Source organism: Harpia harpyja, chromosome 20, assembly GCF_026419915.1.
Source record: "Harpia harpyja isolate bHarHar1 chromosome 20, bHarHar1 primary haplotype, whole genome shotgun sequence".
NCBI lineage: Eukaryota > Metazoa > Chordata > Aves > Accipitriformes > Accipitridae > Harpia > Harpia harpyja.
Window position 1 is genome coordinate 13,372,542 of NC_068959.1, and position 19,749 is coordinate 13,392,290.

The 19,749-nt window shown below is 37.5% G+C and overlaps 1 protein-coding gene across 1 annotated transcript in view; it reads left to right on the forward strand.

The window, feature by feature from the left end:
• TTC1 (tetratricopeptide repeat domain 1) overlaps positions 1 to 19,749 on the forward strand; it is a 33,385-nt gene that overhangs the window by 12,667 nt on the left and 969 nt on the right. Inside the window, exons 4-7 of the mRNA XM_052816516.1 lie at positions 1,751 to 1,863; positions 3,902 to 3,938; positions 5,678 to 5,826; positions 11,973 to 12,027. Of these exons, the coding sequence (XP_052672476.1) occupies positions 1,751 to 1,863; positions 3,902 to 3,938; positions 5,678 to 5,826; positions 11,973 to 12,027 (354 nt within the window). The remainder of the gene's footprint in view (positions 1 to 1,750; positions 1,864 to 3,901; positions 3,939 to 5,677; positions 5,827 to 11,972; positions 12,028 to 19,749) is intronic.

The window sequence follows — 19,749 nt, forward strand, 5'->3', positions numbered from 1 at the left end:
ATCCATATAATTTTTCATCTGGCTCTAGAGAACAGAAAAAGATAGCAGACGTCCTTAAGAGTTAAGTTTAAATCACAAAGACTTGGATTACTAAAGCAGTATTTTCATGAAAACTAAGTGTTTAAATCCAAGAACATGATAGAGAATTGACTGCCTTCCAAGTGCCATGGTTTCTTTTACTAATCAAAAAAGGCTTCCACTAGGCTCTGACTTTTGCTAGTGTGTGTGCTTAGCATTGATGCAGGACTTGGTGGCCCAGCAGCGCTCTCATTCCTTTGTACATTTGCATGTTTCTTTTTATCCACTGACTCTATCTGTTGTACATTTTCTTTATGTATGTGTGTGTACGTATATATATAAACATCTATACATACATATATACACACATGTATGTATATCTATATGTACTTACATGTACATCTATATACATATAGATGTACATGTATATGTGTATATAGAGATGTACACACATGTCTATGTGTGTATATGTAGAGATGTACATGTATGCACACATACATATATTAAAAAAAAAAAATCTAGTGCTGTGTAAATTTCTAGCTTATGCCAGAACTGGACGTGTTCTGAACATAGTTAATACATAACAACAGGTTTGAGGTCAGTAATAAATAACTGTACTAATGCTTTTAATTAAAAAAACATAAAGGGAGAAGTGATTTTGACACCTACCTTTCATTTAATGCTCTGGTGGCTAGAGGATTCACAAAGAAACCAGGAAATGCAGATTCATACTTTCCACAGTCAGCGGGGACACAAGTAATTTCCCCTTCCCAGAAGTATACCCTGATAACCAGACAGTGGCCTTCCAGTTGGAGGTGTCTTATTGTGGGCTAAGAGAGCAAGATTCCTGGGGAATGATTTACCAATTCAGGCAAGCATCAGAGCAGGCGGAAGGGAACTGCTCGGACCATGAAAGCAGCAAGCCAGTAATGTTGGCTGAATCATCTTGTGAAGTCTCATCCATAGCCTCTTCTTGACAAATTCTTCGGCACATCTTTTCAGTGTGCCTGTGCCTGCCAAAGTGCTTACTAATCAGAAATACACAACCTTTTAAGCACCTGGATGGTCACCAGCTAATGTTCACAGAAAGAATTGCCCTGGTTTGAGAACAATGCATTTGTCAGCTGGCGAGCCGTTGTTCAGAGTCAGTATAGGGCCTTTTCACTCTTGACTCTACCTTTATTAGAAAATTAATAACTTGGTGGTAAACCACTGGTCCTTGCTTTAGACCAGACTTGATGACGGATGACCTTCAAGTGATAATGGGTTTGTGGTGACTGACCTTTCAGTCAGTCATTGAAGATGATGTGACAAATAAAATATCGCCATAGCTGCTTTGAACAGGTATCGGTGCAGTGACGTGTTTCAGCACATGCTTCCTGTCAGATCAAGGATACACTTAAGCTGAAGAGATTCTACCTCTAAGGCTGGTACTCAAATAGAATGAAACAATTTCAGGGATGAGAATTATATGCACGTCATGCCGCACTTGTTACATTAAGCTCAGGACTGTATTTCTGCTTTTACAAGGGTGTTGATTTTAAAATAATTGTCATTGATCTATGTACTACTTAGTAAAGTACTTTGTCTGAGAGCAGCTACTGATTCTGGTTTAATATTGCATCATATGTTGAGAAATGTTTCCAAAGAAATCCTAGCCATGTTGTTCACTGACTGTACTGCTATTTGAAATAAATTGTCTGTTTTGGTTTTTTTGCTATTGCATCTGCAGACTATGGAGAGGCAGAAGACTCCTACACAAAGGCTCTGCAGATTTGTCCAGCCTGCTTCCAAAAAGATAGGGCTGTTTTATTTTCAAACAGAGCTGCTGCAAAAATGAAACAGGTGAATATTCTTTTTATTTTATGAAACACCATGTATTGATTATATGACAAATGCAATAATGAAGTCATTAGGGGTGCATAAAGGAGGGCAAAGGAATAAAGCTGTTTGCAGGTTTTGCTGCTTGCTCAGTCTGTCGTGCTCCCAGTAGAAATGCTGGTATGCTTGGCTTTACTGAGGATTAATACAAACCTGAAAGTTGCAGTTGGAACAGCTGTTCGAAGTTGTTCTGCTGCATTATGTTAAAACCACTGATTTTTTCTTTCATTCTCTCTATTTTAATGAAATTCAAAGTTCATGTAGAACAGATGTCTTTTGAGCATGTTTAGTGTATGCAGACCATGTATTAGATTGTATAGAATTGTAGCTAGTTAGTGTTTTTTTAAAAGCCTGGATTGTCATATACTTGTCTTCATTTAATTGGCTCAAATGCTTTGAGGCATAAGCAGGACTTCCTAAATAGGGCTTTATTAATTCAGTTAGTCTGCCTCCTTCACAGTTGCTATGTGGTAGGACAGACCTATATAGTAGGGCATGGTCTGGATAGAATGGCTGCAGCTTTCTTCATATGTTTTCTATTCCTTGACCAGGGACAGGTGCCCAGATGTTAACCAGAATCAGCAATAAACTTAAGTAGCATGGAAGGCACAGAACACAATCTGTCTGAACAGAAACTTTCACTTCTTTAGAAAGAGGAGATACTAAGAATTCAGGAGAAATTACTCCCTATTTTTGCGTTTGTTTTTAAGATTAAATTATTATAGAAAAATAGCACAGTTAACTCCTGTCCTCAGTTTACCCTCCAGCAAAGGGAACTTTCTTGCAGTTTTCCTCCAGTATTGAGACAGATGCAGCTCTGTTCAGAAATGTACCTTGCAGCCATATTTAGGCATAAATAAATAAATTCTTACTCAGCATAGAGTATTCTTGTTTGGCTAGAGTTATCTAACTTGCTGTTGGGATACTGAATTGTTTGAGCAGGCAAGGAAAAAATGGAATAAAATCTGTAATAACAGATGCTGGAACCTTTCGAATATGAAAGCTGTAAACTGAAAAACCTCCTCATAATCCAGATGTTAACTATTGATATCACTGGGAAACTAATCCAATAGCCCCCAATGGAGGCCAAGATGATAAAAGAACTGTGCACAAACTAGTGTATCTCACCAGGATAGACCAGGGGAACCTGACAGACCAATACATTACTCTGAAAATAGATTCATATTATTAATAACTTTCCCCATTAAGTTTGTTCTTCCATACCTGCTGCACCCATTTGCTTTGCACTACAATAAAAGCTTGTGAGGCATTCTCTTCTGAGACAGCTTCTGTTTTATGGAGGAGAAAATAGTTAGTTCCTTGGGTGTAGAAAGATTACTACCACTTAGATCAACAATACAAGCACAGAACAGCCTGCATTTTGGCTTAGGTTTTTTTTAAGCCCTTTTAGTTTGGATGAAAATAGGATCTCTGTCTCAGCTCTTTTGCTTTTTTCTTGTTTCATTATAAGCAGATTGCCTGGCTGTCATCTTCTAACTATGGTTGTCTGGGTGCACTAAAATCTTGTCCCTACCACTTCTGGAAGCCTTATGCACTGTCCCTTCTAGAGAAAGCTGTATTAGTGCTAAAGGCAGTATCTGCTTTCCAAACGTGTTAGCTTGTACAGACAAGAATTTATCTGGGGCTCTTGGGAACTGTCTATTCCAACCCCTTAATTAATTGACAAAGGTAGAAAAGCTGTAGCTCAGTTAAGCCAAGGCCTGCAGATGTGACTCAGCCTTTTGACTGTGGCTTGCTGCCGGCTGTTCAGTACAGACCGATTAGTGGGGCAGCCATGCAGTTTGAACACTGGCAACCTTCACAGAGAGGAAGCTAATCACTGGTAAAGAGCTTTACATCAGAAGCAACGGTATGAAAAGCCTTGATTACATGAACATCCCAGTTCCTTGGAATGCCAGACAAACCTTTTTGCTTGCAATTGTAAATAATCTGTTTCACAAGAAATAGGATTTAAATATAACAAAACTATTTTGTATTCTAGGACAAGACAGAAGCTGCCCTAAGTGACTGCAGCAAAGGTATGACTTTTTTTTTTTTTCTATGTGCTGCTCTTGTGCCAGATCTGTCATGCATAAATTATGCCATTTAGTGCCTTACTGCAGAGCTGTAATTTTGGGCATACGGGTCTTTAAAGAATTTAAAGAAAAGAATTCTTTAGTTTATTTATTTTGTAAAATGTCTATCAAACTTTTCCTGTCTGCAATAATTTACTTTCTATTCTCTTGTGCCAATAAGGCTGCTGGTTTACTTCTTTTTAATAGGGAAGTCTTTTTATTATGGAAGCTGTTTCCTTACACGTACTATTTTAAACTCATTTCCCCCTGCTATTCCCCCCCCCCCCCCGAACTTGGTTTAATCCCAGATTCCAAGAACCATGAGGCCTTACAGAATTAAAAGCATTATCAAGTCCCTTTTATGCAAGGCTTTTGCTTTGTCACAAGGGGTTATGCTCTCCTGTTCTTGTCCTGCATGGTTTTCTCTCTGCAACTTCTGGTGAAATCATTTCAGCTGTATATTGCTTTATTGCTTCCACCCACTCACCCATGCTTGAATATTTGTTAAACTCCCCATGACAGCTGGGGAAAAAGGTCCATGTTACCAATCAGAAAACTAATCCAATGGCTGCGTGCCAGTACTGCTTGTACCATAAATATGAGTTTGTACATGCTAAAAGTATTCTTGAAGGTAACAAATTCTAGCTCGCCTCTGTCACTTTGTGGGTTTGCCATGTTTTGGTGGTGGTCCATTTTGAAAAACGCTTCTGCTAATTTTGTAGTGGATGAAAGGGAATTGGTCTGCTTTGCAGCAGTGAGACAAACCTACCATCGCTTGACACTCCCCAGGGACTTGGCTTACAAACTGCAGTGCAACACTTGGAGCACAGCAGAGCAATTCACACTAACCTGCAACTTGCTGACTGTAGCATTGTCTTTGTCCTTCCAGAAGAAATAAGCTAGAATATTTAGCTAGATAATCCTTGATGTAATTGTCCCAAGAACTGTTTTAATGGGTAAGTAATTATAAAGTGGGCAGTCTTTCATACTCCCTCTTTCTATGATGAAAAATGGATGAAGAAATTTTTGAGAAATTACCATGTGCAGGTTACTGTTAAGTTTAGCATTCAGTCTTAACTGCATCTGTAAACACAGTCATGGCTGCCAAGGGAATAAGGAGAGGAAAAGTTTAAATTCAGTCAGTATGCCCCTCTGACTTGTAGAGCTAATATAACCGTTTGTGGATTCCCAACCCAGTTTTGACTGTTTGATATTAAATTCAGAAGAACACCAGTAGTTCTGGAGATTGTCTCAACTTGAACTGAGATAAGCAGGGAAACGCTTATTTTCCCTGCTGTGTGTATCTTTAGGTATATTTAACTTTAGCTGTAATCTAATAATATACACTTATTAAATATACAAAAGTTGAAAAATATCTTACAGGTCCTTAAAATTTCTGAAGCGTCACTTAGAATCTCTGCATATATAGTATTGCAAAATTAAATGTTTGTGCATTATAAATCACTTCTATCTGTGATAGCTTGTAGACGTTAAATGAAATATGATCATTTGCATTAGACTTTCACAGGCAGATGTATGCCTTTTCTGAATTACAACTTAGCTTTTAAACTGTGCTTGATTCTGAGCTAGCTACATTATAAAGATAACTATTAAGAATTTAATTTTAATACACACTTAAGAATTCATTTGAGGGGTGTAGAAATGTTTCAGGTAAAATACTGTGCTTTGTTTTTGTTTTCTAGCAGTGGAATTAGATCCTAACTATATTAGAGCTTTGCTGAGGAGAGCAGAACTATATGAAAAAACAGAAAAACTAGATGAAGCTCTGGAAGATTATAAGGCAGTCCTAGAAAAAGACCCATCAGTTCATCAAGCCAGAGAAGCTTGCGTGGTAAGCCTTTATAGTATACTTTGGCCTAACTTTAAACCAAGGTCTTCTCTTTCCTTTTCTAAATATTCAATGTTGTTTATGCAAGCATCTTCATATGAAGTGTTGATGACTTTTTTTTTAGTCTGAAAGTGTAGTGGTTTTCTCATCTGATTTTACTTAAGGAAGATTACATGAACTGCCACAACTTCCGTGACAAGTCTCTGGTCCATAAAGCATAGTCCTCTTTTTACCTTTGTAAAATGAGTGAAAGTAAATGTGTACTCTGAGCTGTAAGCATCTAATAACATGTTTAGCTGTTGAATAGCGCATGCACACACACGCTTCGTTCTAGTTTCTGATTGAGGCTGTTAATTGTATTTATGCATGTGCTAGAAAAGTTTGCCTGAACCACTGCTGCATTTTAGTAGCCATCATTTCAACACGGATCTGCAATTTGGAGATCAGAATACAAGCACCCTATTAGCACAGTTCTTGCTAGCTGTTTAATTAGTGGGAGTCTGGTTTTCTTTCAGTAGAATTATTTATCTGATTGGTAAATTTGGAGTCAAATGCGTTTATGGCATAATTATAAAAGAATTACTTTTTTTGATGACTTGATTATATAACTTTGAGAATGGCAGAGACAGGATTCTATCAGTCTGTATCTATGTCTGTATCTACTTTAAAATGTTGATATTTTTGTTTCTTTATTTATCTGTTTTCTGTCCTTGTTCTTTGCTATGCCTTGTATGTGTATTGGCCACTTCGAGTTATTTTACTAATAGTGACTGAAGTCTGCTATTGATCTTCAAAAACTTAGCCTTTCACTTGAAGAAAAAGGCACCTTGTGGTTGCAAACAGCACTCTCTCCTGATGCAGTTACTTTCTTTGTTCTAAAAAAAAAAACCAAAAAACCTGCAGCTTAGTACTGTGTTCCAGTGTCCACTTTCACCACTTTCAATCAAATTACAAATACTTCAGACTTCAGCATTAAACGTTCCTTGCAGAATCTTTGCCATATCTCTGTTAAGTGTAAGGAAATGCTTTAAAAGTTTCCTTGGCCTTTAGGATGTGTCAGCTTGGATAAAAAAGGTAAACCCCTAGCACTTCCTGAAACCCCAATCTAACATGTAAATAATCTCTACTCGATGGGAATTTAAAGTCCCTGCTACAGCCTGCTGATTTGAGGTTTTAAGTAACTCTTTGTGTAAAATACCAGCAGGAAGTGATTTTTGTAGTGATATTTAGTATGTTAATGCTCAGTGTGGAAAATAGCCGTGGATTTGACAAGTTCAGAGGGTCTTTTCACAAGGGTAGCAAGAAGGGAAATTTATTTTGTGGAGAAAGCTCCTCTTACAGGCTGCTTGCTGTTCTTATTTTTGAAAAGAGTTTATGAAGGCTGTGTTGAAAGGACAAATGTGGTAGAGATGTAGCCAGACAGCCTGTGGTTTTGAAGGAAGATGTGCTAATGAAAGGTAGGCACTATAAAAAGTACAGTGGTGGTCACTTTTTATCAATGTGGGAGCTTCAGGTCATGGTAGGTGAATTGTTTGCAAGCACCAGAGAGCCTGGGAAGAGCTGACCATCTTCTGCAGGGAAAACAACAGCCAAACTATTCTTTACTTCCATTTTAAGGTAAATGGATGCAATTTTAAAATGTAATTCTTAGTTGGGCACTCAAATCCATATGCCAATACTTGACTTTATTTATATCTGGTTAAATTTTCAAAGGGCATCATTATTTTAGTTCAGCTTCATATCAGTGAACCTGCAACGTGTTCTGCCCCATAAAGAAAAAAAAAAGAAAACCATTTGCTTCACCCGCAATATTATCTCTAAAACCACTTTGAATATGTTGATGCAGAAATATTTTTTAAAGGCTTAGGTTTAATTGTTTTAACTCTCCATTTGGGAAAATAAATCATTAGTAGTGATTTCCCCCCCCACCTTTTCCCCATGCTTTGGTGTTGTAAGTGACAGAATAGAAACTGCTTTTATAGCATATTAGACAAGAAGCCTTGCCTGAAATTACTTCCTTTGGGACTGCATCAGTTGCACTGATGGCAGAAAAATACTCTGCTTAACTGTGTAACTCCTGTTAGTGGTAAGGGTATGGTTTCACAAAGCAGCTAAACTGGTCTACTAACTACCTGCTGCTTACAAAGCTGTCCAGTTGCTTTCCTTGTGCTAGCACTGGTACTAGCTCACGTCTGACCCTAGGGGATGGCTGGTTCTATATATGAGTCTGGCAGACAACTAACTCTGCTAAAGGGAAAAACAGCAACAAGCGAGCAAAAAAAGGCAGCAAGCAAAAAGCCCCGAAGTAAATACTTTTATATTGCCTTGGCTTTTTGTAGTCAGACAAGTCCTACTGCAAATGCTAGTGAGAAGGAAAGAAGACATGGTCAAGGCAGTGCAGGAATTGGGGCCATCCCTTTTGGCAGCACCCATTGACAAGGTCAGTTTACTGTACTGTGAAACAACCCCCTGATGCTTGTTGCGAGCAGGAAAGCACTTTATCACCTAGCTCTTGGCAATGTCTTAATAAATGACAAGCTTGTCAAACATCGTTACTGCATGGGTGGTGAATGTGATCAGTCCTTCACAGTCTAGAAAAGAGTATTTATGTTGGCCTTGTTTATAGTCTCCTAGCTGAGACTATGGCTTATTTGATTCAGGAATTCAGCCAAGGAGCCTGCTGACATTCATAAAGGAAACGATGGGGTTTAGTTTCTGTAGCTTGTAGTCTTTTAGCATTAGACTAGTTCCAGAGTGAGGCCTAGTGTAATCTAGCCAGTTACTTGGTAAAATAGTGTATAAGGAGTGCATTTTAGCAGCTCATTATACAAAGAACAACTGTGAAGATCAGACAGATTGTTATAAACCACCAGTCAGGACTCCACAGATTAAGACTTTGGAACACTGTCAGTAGTTGGTACAAAATGTAAGGAGTTTAAAATACATATATTTTGGCTGATTGGAACCCCCTGAAAGTATAGATACTGTCCTTTATAGCTCTTGCAAAACCACAATTTTCTTTCAGTGAGTATGCCTCTAATAATCTCACAAAAGACCCCTTGCTCAGTAACCAGTGGAGATTTGGGCTAGAAGAGAATCGTAAACAGCACTGCTGTTCTTCCTGTCCGTCTTCCAGGAACGATCAGTAATTTATTCTTAATTTTTGTAGCTGAAAAGTACAGAGGTTGACTGTTACATATACCTTCTGCTCCTTGACCTCATTTTACTAGGCAGAGGCTTTAGGCTCACATGTGGTGCAGAACACTTTGTACAAAATGCCCTCAATTTACACTGCACTGGGAGTTAGGACATTCTGCCCTGAGTTGGTTCTGTTCTTTGTTAAGTTTCAGAGTAGAAGCAATCTTTTGAGGCTGAAACTTAAAAGTCCCCTCCTGAAAAAATGTTAAGGAAATACTGACAGCTAGTTTTACACTTTTAAAAATATTCATAATAAATTTCTGAATTTCATAATAAAAAACCAATTCCATCTCTAATGTTGACTCCACATATGTGGTTAACATATCTAATGTGTAGGAGACTAAGAAGCTTTGCTTTATTGTAAAATGCATTGCGCTCTGCAGAAATATCGCAGCTTTTTTCCCCCTCACTGGTAATGAAAATGATGCATCAAGAGAACCTGCATATTAGCTTCATATGCTGTTAGAGCAAATCTTTCTCCTTCCTGTACATAGAAAATATTTCAGATACAGCTTTAGGGCATGTCATGATCTTGTTAAATGACAGTTTAAAAATACACAGTATACTAAATACACAGTAGTTCTTTGATTCCTGATTTGGTAGCTGCACTAAAATTTCAGTACTGTTTATATTTTAGGAGTACAGTGCTAGTGTTCTGATTTAAATCCTAGTGTCGCACACTTTAGTTACTTTTGACATATTCAATGCCAGATTAAACAATTTGAAATTAAAATGTTTTGTGGTCAAATAACCCCTATTGATGCTTTCCCAGAAAGTGTTTAATTATATGGTATCAATCTTTAGGTTTTGTTTTTAGCAGGTGTGTAACAGTGTTGTGTGAATTTTAGCTTCAGCACAGTTTTTGAGGGATTGGCAGGCCAGATAAACTTATTTACCAAAAGAAGCTGTACTTTGAGGTAAGTATCATAGACACCAGATAAATAGCTGTCCTTACAGACACCTTTCTACAGATAACTAACCTTGCAAATACATTTCTGGAGTGAGAAATGCTGAGTCTTTACAATAGTAGTATTCAGACAGACAAAACATGGAGTATGTATCTCAGATCAAGGATTTGTGTCATTTCCTGCTAAAGCCCAATGTCCAAATGTGAGAGAGACACGCTATGTATGCCAAACTTGTCCAAGATTCAGCAAATCTCACAACCACAATGCAAACTGAATTTAGAGCCTGGGGATATCCACACATGTTTTCATGCAGGCAGCTTAGGTCCAGATCTGCACCCAACTTAATAAGCCCCTCTGGGTCAGCAGGAGTCAGATCAGGTCTGACTGGGCTAATTAGATCTGGCTCACTGGTGGTGATGCTGGGCCTGGGCTAGTTTCAAGCTTAGCCATCCATGTATATCTGCATTCTATTCCTTAGTACTTGTTTTTCTGTTTCTTTCTGGGGTATACCACCTCTCTTCCCCATCAGTATAGAAAATTAACTGTATTTGCCCGTGTTCACCAGTGTATCCTGCATTGAAGAGGAGAGGAATAGCCAGGCAGCCTTGTCAATGGGCTTTTTCTTGAGATGAACATCTTATTTCACTGTGGGAATGATATCAGGATGCCAAACCTATCCATGATGACTGGAGCTATAAATGACAGGAAGGAACAAGATTAGGAAATGAATTCTTTAACTATGTTGAGAAGCCAATTATCACAAGGCATGTGTATCAGGAGTGAATTCCACACCTGTTACCATAGTCTGCAACTGTAATTAAGTTACTGATAGCACCATTACAGCAGATCTGTCTTATTTGCTATGACCTCCACAAGGAGACAGCATAGTTATGCATATAATTGCATGCTGAACTGCCAGAATCATACAGTAATAAGCATAGTATAAAGGCTTGAAATAGTACTTCTGAAAAATATGAAAAAAGATGTGTGAAAAGTGACAGTCATTTGTAATATATTTTGTTTCAATGTTGTATTTAACTGATGTATAGAAAATGCACAATTTAAATGATACAATGGTAAATTTAGTTGTAGTGAATATAAAGTTCTAATTAAAAATTATGATTACAATCATATAGCAAAACACCAGTACTGTGTAAGGATGGAAGGTGGGTCACAGCTGTTCCAGGCATAAATGGGAATCTCAAATCGTTAGGAATGCATGGACCATGCAGTTATGTAATGCTCATTAGAAACATGTGATAAGTTTGTGATGGCGCAACAGATTTTAACGCTAGTGCCAGTTCTGAGAAGGGAAAAAGCACGTTAATGAACTGTTACTTGGACTAGTACCTTGCTCAGGATGAACTGCTGGAGTTCCCTCCCCATGATGACCTGCCAAATCAAGGCCCGCATTTATAATACCCTCTCCTCCTCAGAATTATGCAATATATTGCGTAATAAGATGCTGCTCATTAAGCTATGCCCTGAAGTTCATAGACAGTTAATTCAGTGATCTTCTGATACAATATTTATATTTAGATGATCTTCATGTTTTCACACTGCGGATTTCCCTGAAGTGTGATGCCACTGAGAACTGACTTTATGGATGTTTTCCTTGTTACACCTGTGTTTACATTCAGAAGTCAAATGCTGTGCTTGCTTAGTTCCTCTAGCCTCTCTTACCAAATTTATTGCATGCAGCAGAGGAAATAGGGCTAAAATATACTTCAATTGTAAGTCTCTTAAATTCCATAAGCTTTTCAGTTAAAATTCCAAGCAAACAGATCAGATCTCTTTTTCAGCAGTAAAAATGTATGCCTATATGGAACCTGCACTTACAAGTTACGACTTAGGGTTTATGTGAACTGATGTCATAGGATGAATTACAGGTTTTCAAAATAAGATGAAAGTGTGGTTTGACATAAGGATTCCTTTTAAGCCATAAACAGTGTATCCTGGGTATGTGTGTGAAAATTCCATTAGTTTAACCTACAATATTATTGAAAGCATAGGTCTGATTCCAAGTTTTATCTCTCTCCACAGCGATTACCTAGACAAATTGAAGAGCGGAATGAAAAATTAAAGAAAGAAATGTTAGGTAAGTAACATGTACATATAACTTGCATAATAATCTTCATAGTCTACTAGAAAAACAAAAATGCATGAGTAGAATCTCTTGTATAATTTAAAGAAGGTAAATCTTAAAGGAAATACTTGTTCTGTGTTAAACAAAACTCCCAATTTCTTCGTAGTTCTCTATTGCTTGGTTTCACCTACAGCAAGTTCTAGCCAAATAATTCTCCCACATATAAAAGGCTATTAATTAAATTTAAAGAAAGAATACTCAAGACCTTCTAAAACAATTTAATATTGATGCATGTAAAAGCAGGGGGAAATGGTTTGAAACAGACCAATTGCTCTGCCCTTTCTCTCTGCAAGTAAACCTTCAAAGGAAACATTCCCATGAAAGGGATAGAACAGGGTTTTCACTAAACCTTTACATAAAATAAGTCAACCAGCTGTAATAACTGAGCATGTTTGATCTTGTGTCTGAAGAAATAAATTTGGTCGTTTGTAGCACTTCCAACCTATAGACCTCCAAGTCTTTATGTTTACCTTGATTTATATAGTTTTTCAGTTCTGTTTGTTTGGAGGCTGAATTAGACCTACCTAGTGTTACAAACTGGCATCTGGCCTTGCTAGGAGTGGAATTAGATTTCCTAACTGTGTAACTCGTTGTCTCTTGACTTTTTACAATTCTATACCAAAGGATACTATTGACTTTACTTGTTTGTAGAAAAGGGAATTTAATTAATATAACTCATTTGAATGTATGTGCCCCCATCATCATGTTGTGTGGTATTGCTTGGATAATATCTTAACTAGATTGATGTATTTCAGAAGGATAACTACTTAAATAAGATTGCGCAAGCAAGATTGATTTTCACGTGTAATATTAAGTATATAAAGCACTTCCTTGCACCACTTACAGGGTTATGGTTAAACAAACAGTTTTGGGGGGGGACCTCCTGCCCCAAAAAAGACTACTGTCAACATTGTCTACTGTCTTGTAGTTAACAGAGTTTGTTAATTCTTATAGGTTGAGACACTACATAAGCCAAACTGATATTCTGGTTCTTTTTAAAATGAGTTTTTATTTTTATATAATCTTTTCATTTGTACTGTTTAGAAAATCCACACAAAAGAGCAAGGACAAATGACAGTATAAGATAAACTAACTGTACCTAACCTGTTTCAGAAATAGCTTCAATAGTTAACTGTTTACTCATTCTAGGTGTGACAAGTAGTAGCTGAAATGCTATTTTAAGATGAGTAGGCTTTGAGGGTTTGGGATAGGAAAGGGGAAGACTGTTTTGCTATTCTGCAGAGAATCAGGTTAAACCAAGTCTGTCTTGCATACTGTAACACTAATTCTTAAAATATTTTGGAAGAAGAGACTGTTTCAAGGGCTTATGATGAAGCTGGTATTTTTCTTTATTTTTTTTTCTTGCTGTGCAGGGAGTCTGATTTGCTCTTGCTTTGTACCGTTTTGACCTAGTCAAGTTGCAGTGAGGCTTTCTAGAGCTTTACATCATCAGATTCTGTTTCCACCATTGTGCTTAGAACAAGCCATAAATAAAGAAGGTTAAGTGTCATAGTGCTATAAACAAATGACAAATGCAAAAAATCTCCAGAACGATCATGCCCATTTGTAGGACATGGGATGGGTTTCAACAAAAAATAATATAACAATTTCTAATCATTTTTGAACTCTCCCTTTGTACCATTGTTACCAATGTCTAAAGGGCCTCACTAATCACAAGGGACTATACTGAAACAATAAATCCAGCTTTATAAACTGTCATTACAAACCTAGTTCTATACTGCTAATTTTTGCGTAGATTTCAGACTAGATGTGATCTTTTTAAAAAGCGTTCATCCAGTAGCAGTTAGGATTTCAGAACTAAACTCGTCTTTTGGGAAGCAGTTCAGGCTGTTTATATTGGGATTCTCAAGAAAGGAATCCCTTCTCAATGATGTTACATACATGCAAGGAGATACACTGATGTTTACTGGTGTAAACAGCCAGGGAAACCAGACTAAGAGTGGGGTAGTACAGCATATAACCCTATGTTCATCCACAGCCTTTGCATGCAACAGGATTCATACAAATTGTCACATATATTGTTAAAATTACATGGTGGCAATTGGGCAGGTGGTATTTTATTCTTAGCACTGCTTGTGATCGCTAGTGTAACACAAATTGAGGATTTTTTTCTATAATACATTCTCTTAATAGAACATTTGAAATTAAGTTAGAAATATGAGCAGTAACCAGACTAATTTTTTTAAGTGTTACAAAATTCTCTGTATCTTATTGGTAAGAGAGATAGCATTAGCATTAGGATCCAATGATGGAGGCCTGGGAATTAAATACCTCCCAAGGTTTACAGAATGCTACTGTTCTGTCAGAGGTCAAGTAAAACCCCTTAAAATTGAAAAAGGGGAATTAAATGAGAGTTGTGGAAGGAGTGAAAGAAAACAAACTTGATATAGTGTTGTGGTTAAAAGATTTCTTTGGATTGTTTTTGTTGTACGATGTATTTGTTTTAAGCTGTTTCAACTTTTCTATTTCAAGAACTTTGTTAGTGCTATTTACCGAGTACTGTGTCAGAATAGACAATTGCTTATGGTAATCTGTTAGAAGTTTACCTGACTACTGGTTAAGTAGTGCCAGGTGTGCAAGGATTCATTCTTGCCTTCTCACAGGGGAGTCAGCTCAGGTGTCTGGGTTGTACCCCAGATTCTTTGGTTCCAGTAGAGCAAGTCAGATGTGTCCTAATAGTTCCAGGCTAGGCCTAGTCCAGGAGCACTGACACTAAGTTTAAATTAATCACCAACAAAATCTTTAGAAAGAATGTCACAGTTCATGCTTTGGCTCCTTTGAAGTTTGGATATGGAATTGAATTTTTATTTTAGTCAATGAATCAGCCAGTAATGTTTTTTCTAGGTTTTTATTCTTTCAACTAAAACTAAGTCCTGGTATACCCAGCTAACTAACACTGTCATGAAAACTGGAGCTTTGTACAAACAAACCAAAATAAATGGAGTGCATCTTCCTCCTTCCCCAAGTGTGTTTCCTGTTTTCCAGTGCTACAGCTCATTACCACATAGTTTGTCAGAAGCTGAAACCACTTCTTAAGTGATTGTGTGTAAATAAATCAGAGTACACATTCTTGGCTGGATTTTTCTTCCAGACTACCTAACTATGAATTCTTGTGTGCAAGTGGTAGTGCACGTGATTGAAGTTGATGTCACTAGAAAAAACATGTTTTGTTGCCAAACCAACTCCATTTCTGCTATGTGTTCTGCAAGGATCTAACTTTTCCAAAGCTGGCATTTGTGTTTAAATTATTTTCCTATTTTACATTCAGCCTTTGCAGGTTAGTGCTGCTGCTTGCCACTGACGTTTGCTCAGTACAAGCTAACCTCTGAGTTTCACATTAAAGAAAGCTTAACTTATAGCACACTTTAAAGTAGCTTTTAAATCCATGTGGCTCTTTCCCTTTATGCTTTCATAATGTGAGTGTCCTCTGCCTTAGTAATTGCCCAGGATGTGAGTGTATACTGACCATCTTCTGTGTTCTTTTTTATTTCTCTTCTGACTTTAAAGCCAAAGATTTCCAGCTATTGTGCAACAAGCTAGTCTTGTTTAGAGAAACTATAATTATTGTGATAACTAGGACCAGCTCCTTTGGGGAGAGGGTGTGAAAAGAGGGGAAGTTTGGAATAGTTTTAGCAAGATTTAGCAGCTTAGGGGCTGTGACAACAATAGTTTTCTGCATAGCTACAGGGGAGCCAAGTATATTGGATATAAAAAAATCGGATGGAACATATGCCAATCTGTGTAACCCATCTTATACACACAGAGTTCATCAAATCTAATCAAAAACTATGGGGACTTTCAGTTTAAGTTACAAATGAATGCATTCCAGAAAACAGTGAAATGTACTTGATTATCAATGTGATTAATGGGAAGGGCTATCAGAGCATATCACCTGGGCCTTTCTGCCAATAAGAGATTTTTCCAGCTACTTGAGATCAGCGAAGATATTTATTAGGCTTAATGCCCAGAGAATTAGTTTCTTTTTTTTTTGATACTGAAGGATATGTTGTATTTGCAACTAAGCTGCTAAACCCCAGCACTGTATATAGGGAGGTCACTTTAAAGAGTTCAAATCGGAGCTAATACACAGTTACTTTTAATTCAGTCCTCACCATTTAGGGAAGGGAAAAGGATTTGCCCTTGCTCTTTTAATTGCTTAAGAGATGTTGTTGGTAATACAGAAAGTTATACAAAGATGAAACCTCATCAGGAAATTTGTCTTTTATCCAAAAAAAAATTCTTAACACAAACAATATCTAGCTTTTCAACTTCCAAACACCACATTAACACTAGCAACTATACTAGAATTATTGCCAGAAGTTCTGAATAGCAATTAATTTTGGCTGTTACGTCTTAATGTAAATCATGAGAAATCTTTTCGTGCATCTGCCTTTTGCAACAGGATGTTAAATTGCAGTTAGGTGAGTAATGAATCACAGACTTCTGAGCCCTAAATTGATTTTTACCAGTTAGTTTTCTGGTTAATGTCTGAATATCACTTTGCTGAAAAAACTTAACATGCTGGAGTTCCAGGTGAAATGTAGACATAGGCTCTCTCAAATGTAAAGAACAAGATCTCTTCTATGAAAATACCATCTCAGAGATGAGAATGTGACCCTGCTTGGGGACAAGTGAGTGTTTGATTGCTGAGAACTCTTTGCAGCTGAGTCACAGCTCCACATGCCTTTTTCCTTCCTTCAAGCACAGTCTCTGTTTTAAGAGAGCTTTTCTTTGGGGGGAGGGGAAGGTTGGACTTAACTACAGATCTTAATTTAGGGATGAAAGGAAAGTGGGGGAGGAGGAAATAGTGCTTTCCTACAATGATGGGTTTATGTGCGCCAAGACAGCAGGAGCAGTGCTTGGGGCTTGAGTTCCCGGAAAAGGCAAGGCTTTCTTCTGCTTCATTACCAATTTATTAAATGTGGCTGCAGCAAAAGGCATTGCTGTATGTGGATTTAAGTGATAGAACAGGAAGGTGACCTATGACTGTATTGTTTTAATTATTCAGTCACAGTGAGATGAAGAATAAAGTATGAAATATATCATATGGTCTTTAGCTTCTCCCCAAGAGCTGGCCTAGCTACAAGCAAGAATACCAAGGCAGTTATTCTGTGTTTATTGGCTCTTGTATGACCGGAAAAGAGCCATCGTACTAACTCCAATTAGAAAAGACCTTTCACAGTTTCCTGAAACAGGCAAACTCGTCTGCCTGCTCCTGAGCCAGCTGCAGTGCCTGGATAACTTCTGAACTGTTTACAACTGACTCTAGCAATGCCACACTATGCCAGGATTCTTCCACCAGTAGACAAAGACACTTTTCACCCCAAACCTGAAGCTAAGCAATGACCAAATGTTTGTCTAGAAGTACAATAGCAACTATTCATCCCAGTCATACAGATGCTGTGAACAACTTTATAGTTTTATAACCAAAATGCTTTTAGGATGCAGTATGAATTTGTGAACTTAATAGTTAATTTGGCTTAAACAGGGTATAGCTCAGAAAAAAAACCCCACCATCAGTACAAAGAAGCTAATCCTAGATGAGCCACTCACTGGAATGACTTCAACCAGAGCATTCAACCACCTCATCTGTTAATCCACACAGAAAAAAAAAAAAATCAAATTGAAGAAAAATTCTGTCTCACCAACTAGCTTTTTTTGTTGGGTAAGGTGGTCTTTTTTTTTCTGTGTAAGGCCATGGAATTTCCATGTTGACTCTCAAAGACCAATCTTGCTTTAAAATAATTACACAGACCTCTGAAAGATACCCAGTTGTGAACCAGCACTTTGATGCAAGATCTTAATTATTTTGCCATATTTAGGAGTACCGTAGTAATGCTGTTAGTTTCTTTACGCAGGACTGAGTTGTTCCTTAGAATAAAATGCTTGCATTTTTCCCCAGCTATTGTTTGTTTTTGTATTTTCTCTGAATGTGTTCAAAAAAGCTCCCCCTACCCCAATTCAATTTTGAAAATGTGACTGAAGAAATAGCATATTTTGGTTTATGGTGATGGTGTTTAACCTGGCTTGAACTGTCGCTAGATTGTAAGAGATAAGGGGCATGCTTCCATGGGGTGAATTCAGACTTGGATATGATTTCTGTTTCAAGCATGGTCACAGGCCTGCAGTGCCATTCAAGGCAAATCTCTTGATCTGTTTGTACTCTATTTGTGCAACATAAATGCTACTTGTCTTTTTCTGTAAAGAACTTCTATAGGGCTTTGGTCCTTACGTTTCCGTACTTCTTTATCACTGCTGTGAAGTTACTGCTTCAGTATGGCTTAGGAACAAAGCCTGAACTAAATCCTGGCTGGTGCATTGTAGTGAGGAAACTTACTTAATAGCAGTAGTGATGATTGCACTGCTGGGGAGAAACAGGGTTTTCAAACAAACAAAAGACCTTAAGAAAAGCAAAGAAACTAAATGATAAGTGTTCATATGACTTTGCAGTTAGATTCTAATATGTTAGTTTAGAAATAGAAATAAAGGTGAAGGTGACTAGAATAACAGAGATGTTTCTCAACTTTAAGGTGGCTTGCTGAAAACACACACATGCAGGTAGGAATAGGTGTGGCATTTGCACATTTTAGTTACGTGATTATGACTACTTCAAGTTGCTCAGCTGGATTTCCTGTGTGCCAGCTATTGTCACTTTTTCCCCACCCTGTGCATGCACAAAACTCTCAGCAAAACAAAATCCATTGCCTTGAAGAATCTAGTAAAGGTAGAAGGCTTTTGAAAGGTGGTGTGTAACCTGTGGATGCAAACCTAGAGTAGGCTTTAACTTGTTCAAACTTCTCCTGTTTGTTCTTTGGGAAATTAGTCTACAATTCTGCATTGAAGCCAGGAGGAAAATCATGTTTTTCTTGGAAAACTGACCATCTTCCTCCTTTGTCTTGTCATGCCAGGTGCTCAGTTAGCTTGTGTTCAGTCAATGTTGAAGTTGTTACCTCTGCTTCTTGTTTAATTTTATGCATTTTATCTATTCTATCATCTCTATATAGGTAAGATTTTTTTTAAAAAAGGGTATCCTTTTGTTGCCCTTCCCCTTTTATAGGTGGTAGCAAGATTCATTTTCTAGAGTCAGAAAACATGTATGATACATATATATTGATAGAAGCCTTTAGATTTTACTAACTGTCATACCCTATGTATATTTAACAATGCTTGTTAAATAATAGTTGTTTAGAGCTCTTAGCAGTGGTTAAGTTAGTCCTGGAGAACTGTAGTTTTGAAAGTGAGTTAAACTGCTGAGGTTTTTTTGCAGGCAAAATGGCTGAGAAGTTGTACGCTTCAGCTGGGACTGCGTAGTTTGCAGGTGCAAACACAGTTGGAAGGATGAACTTGTTTTATTTTTCTTTATATCAATATACAGATTTAGAAAGGGATTTTTAATAATTACAAACAAGCAGTTTGAACTTTGGCTTTCATTGTGTCTTGCAGTAGTCTAGGAGACTGGGTGGCTATAATATTTTGATTGTTTATAGAGCTGTAGCTGCATCAAAAATGACCAGAACTGAAACCTTTGTGTTAGAAAATTGAATGTTGGCAGCTATCAGAGTTATATCCAAGCATAAGTATAGGGGACACCCGTGCTTTGTTGTGAGCTGTTAAACTCCTGTGCCTCAAGAGCTTATAACTGAGGAAATAAGG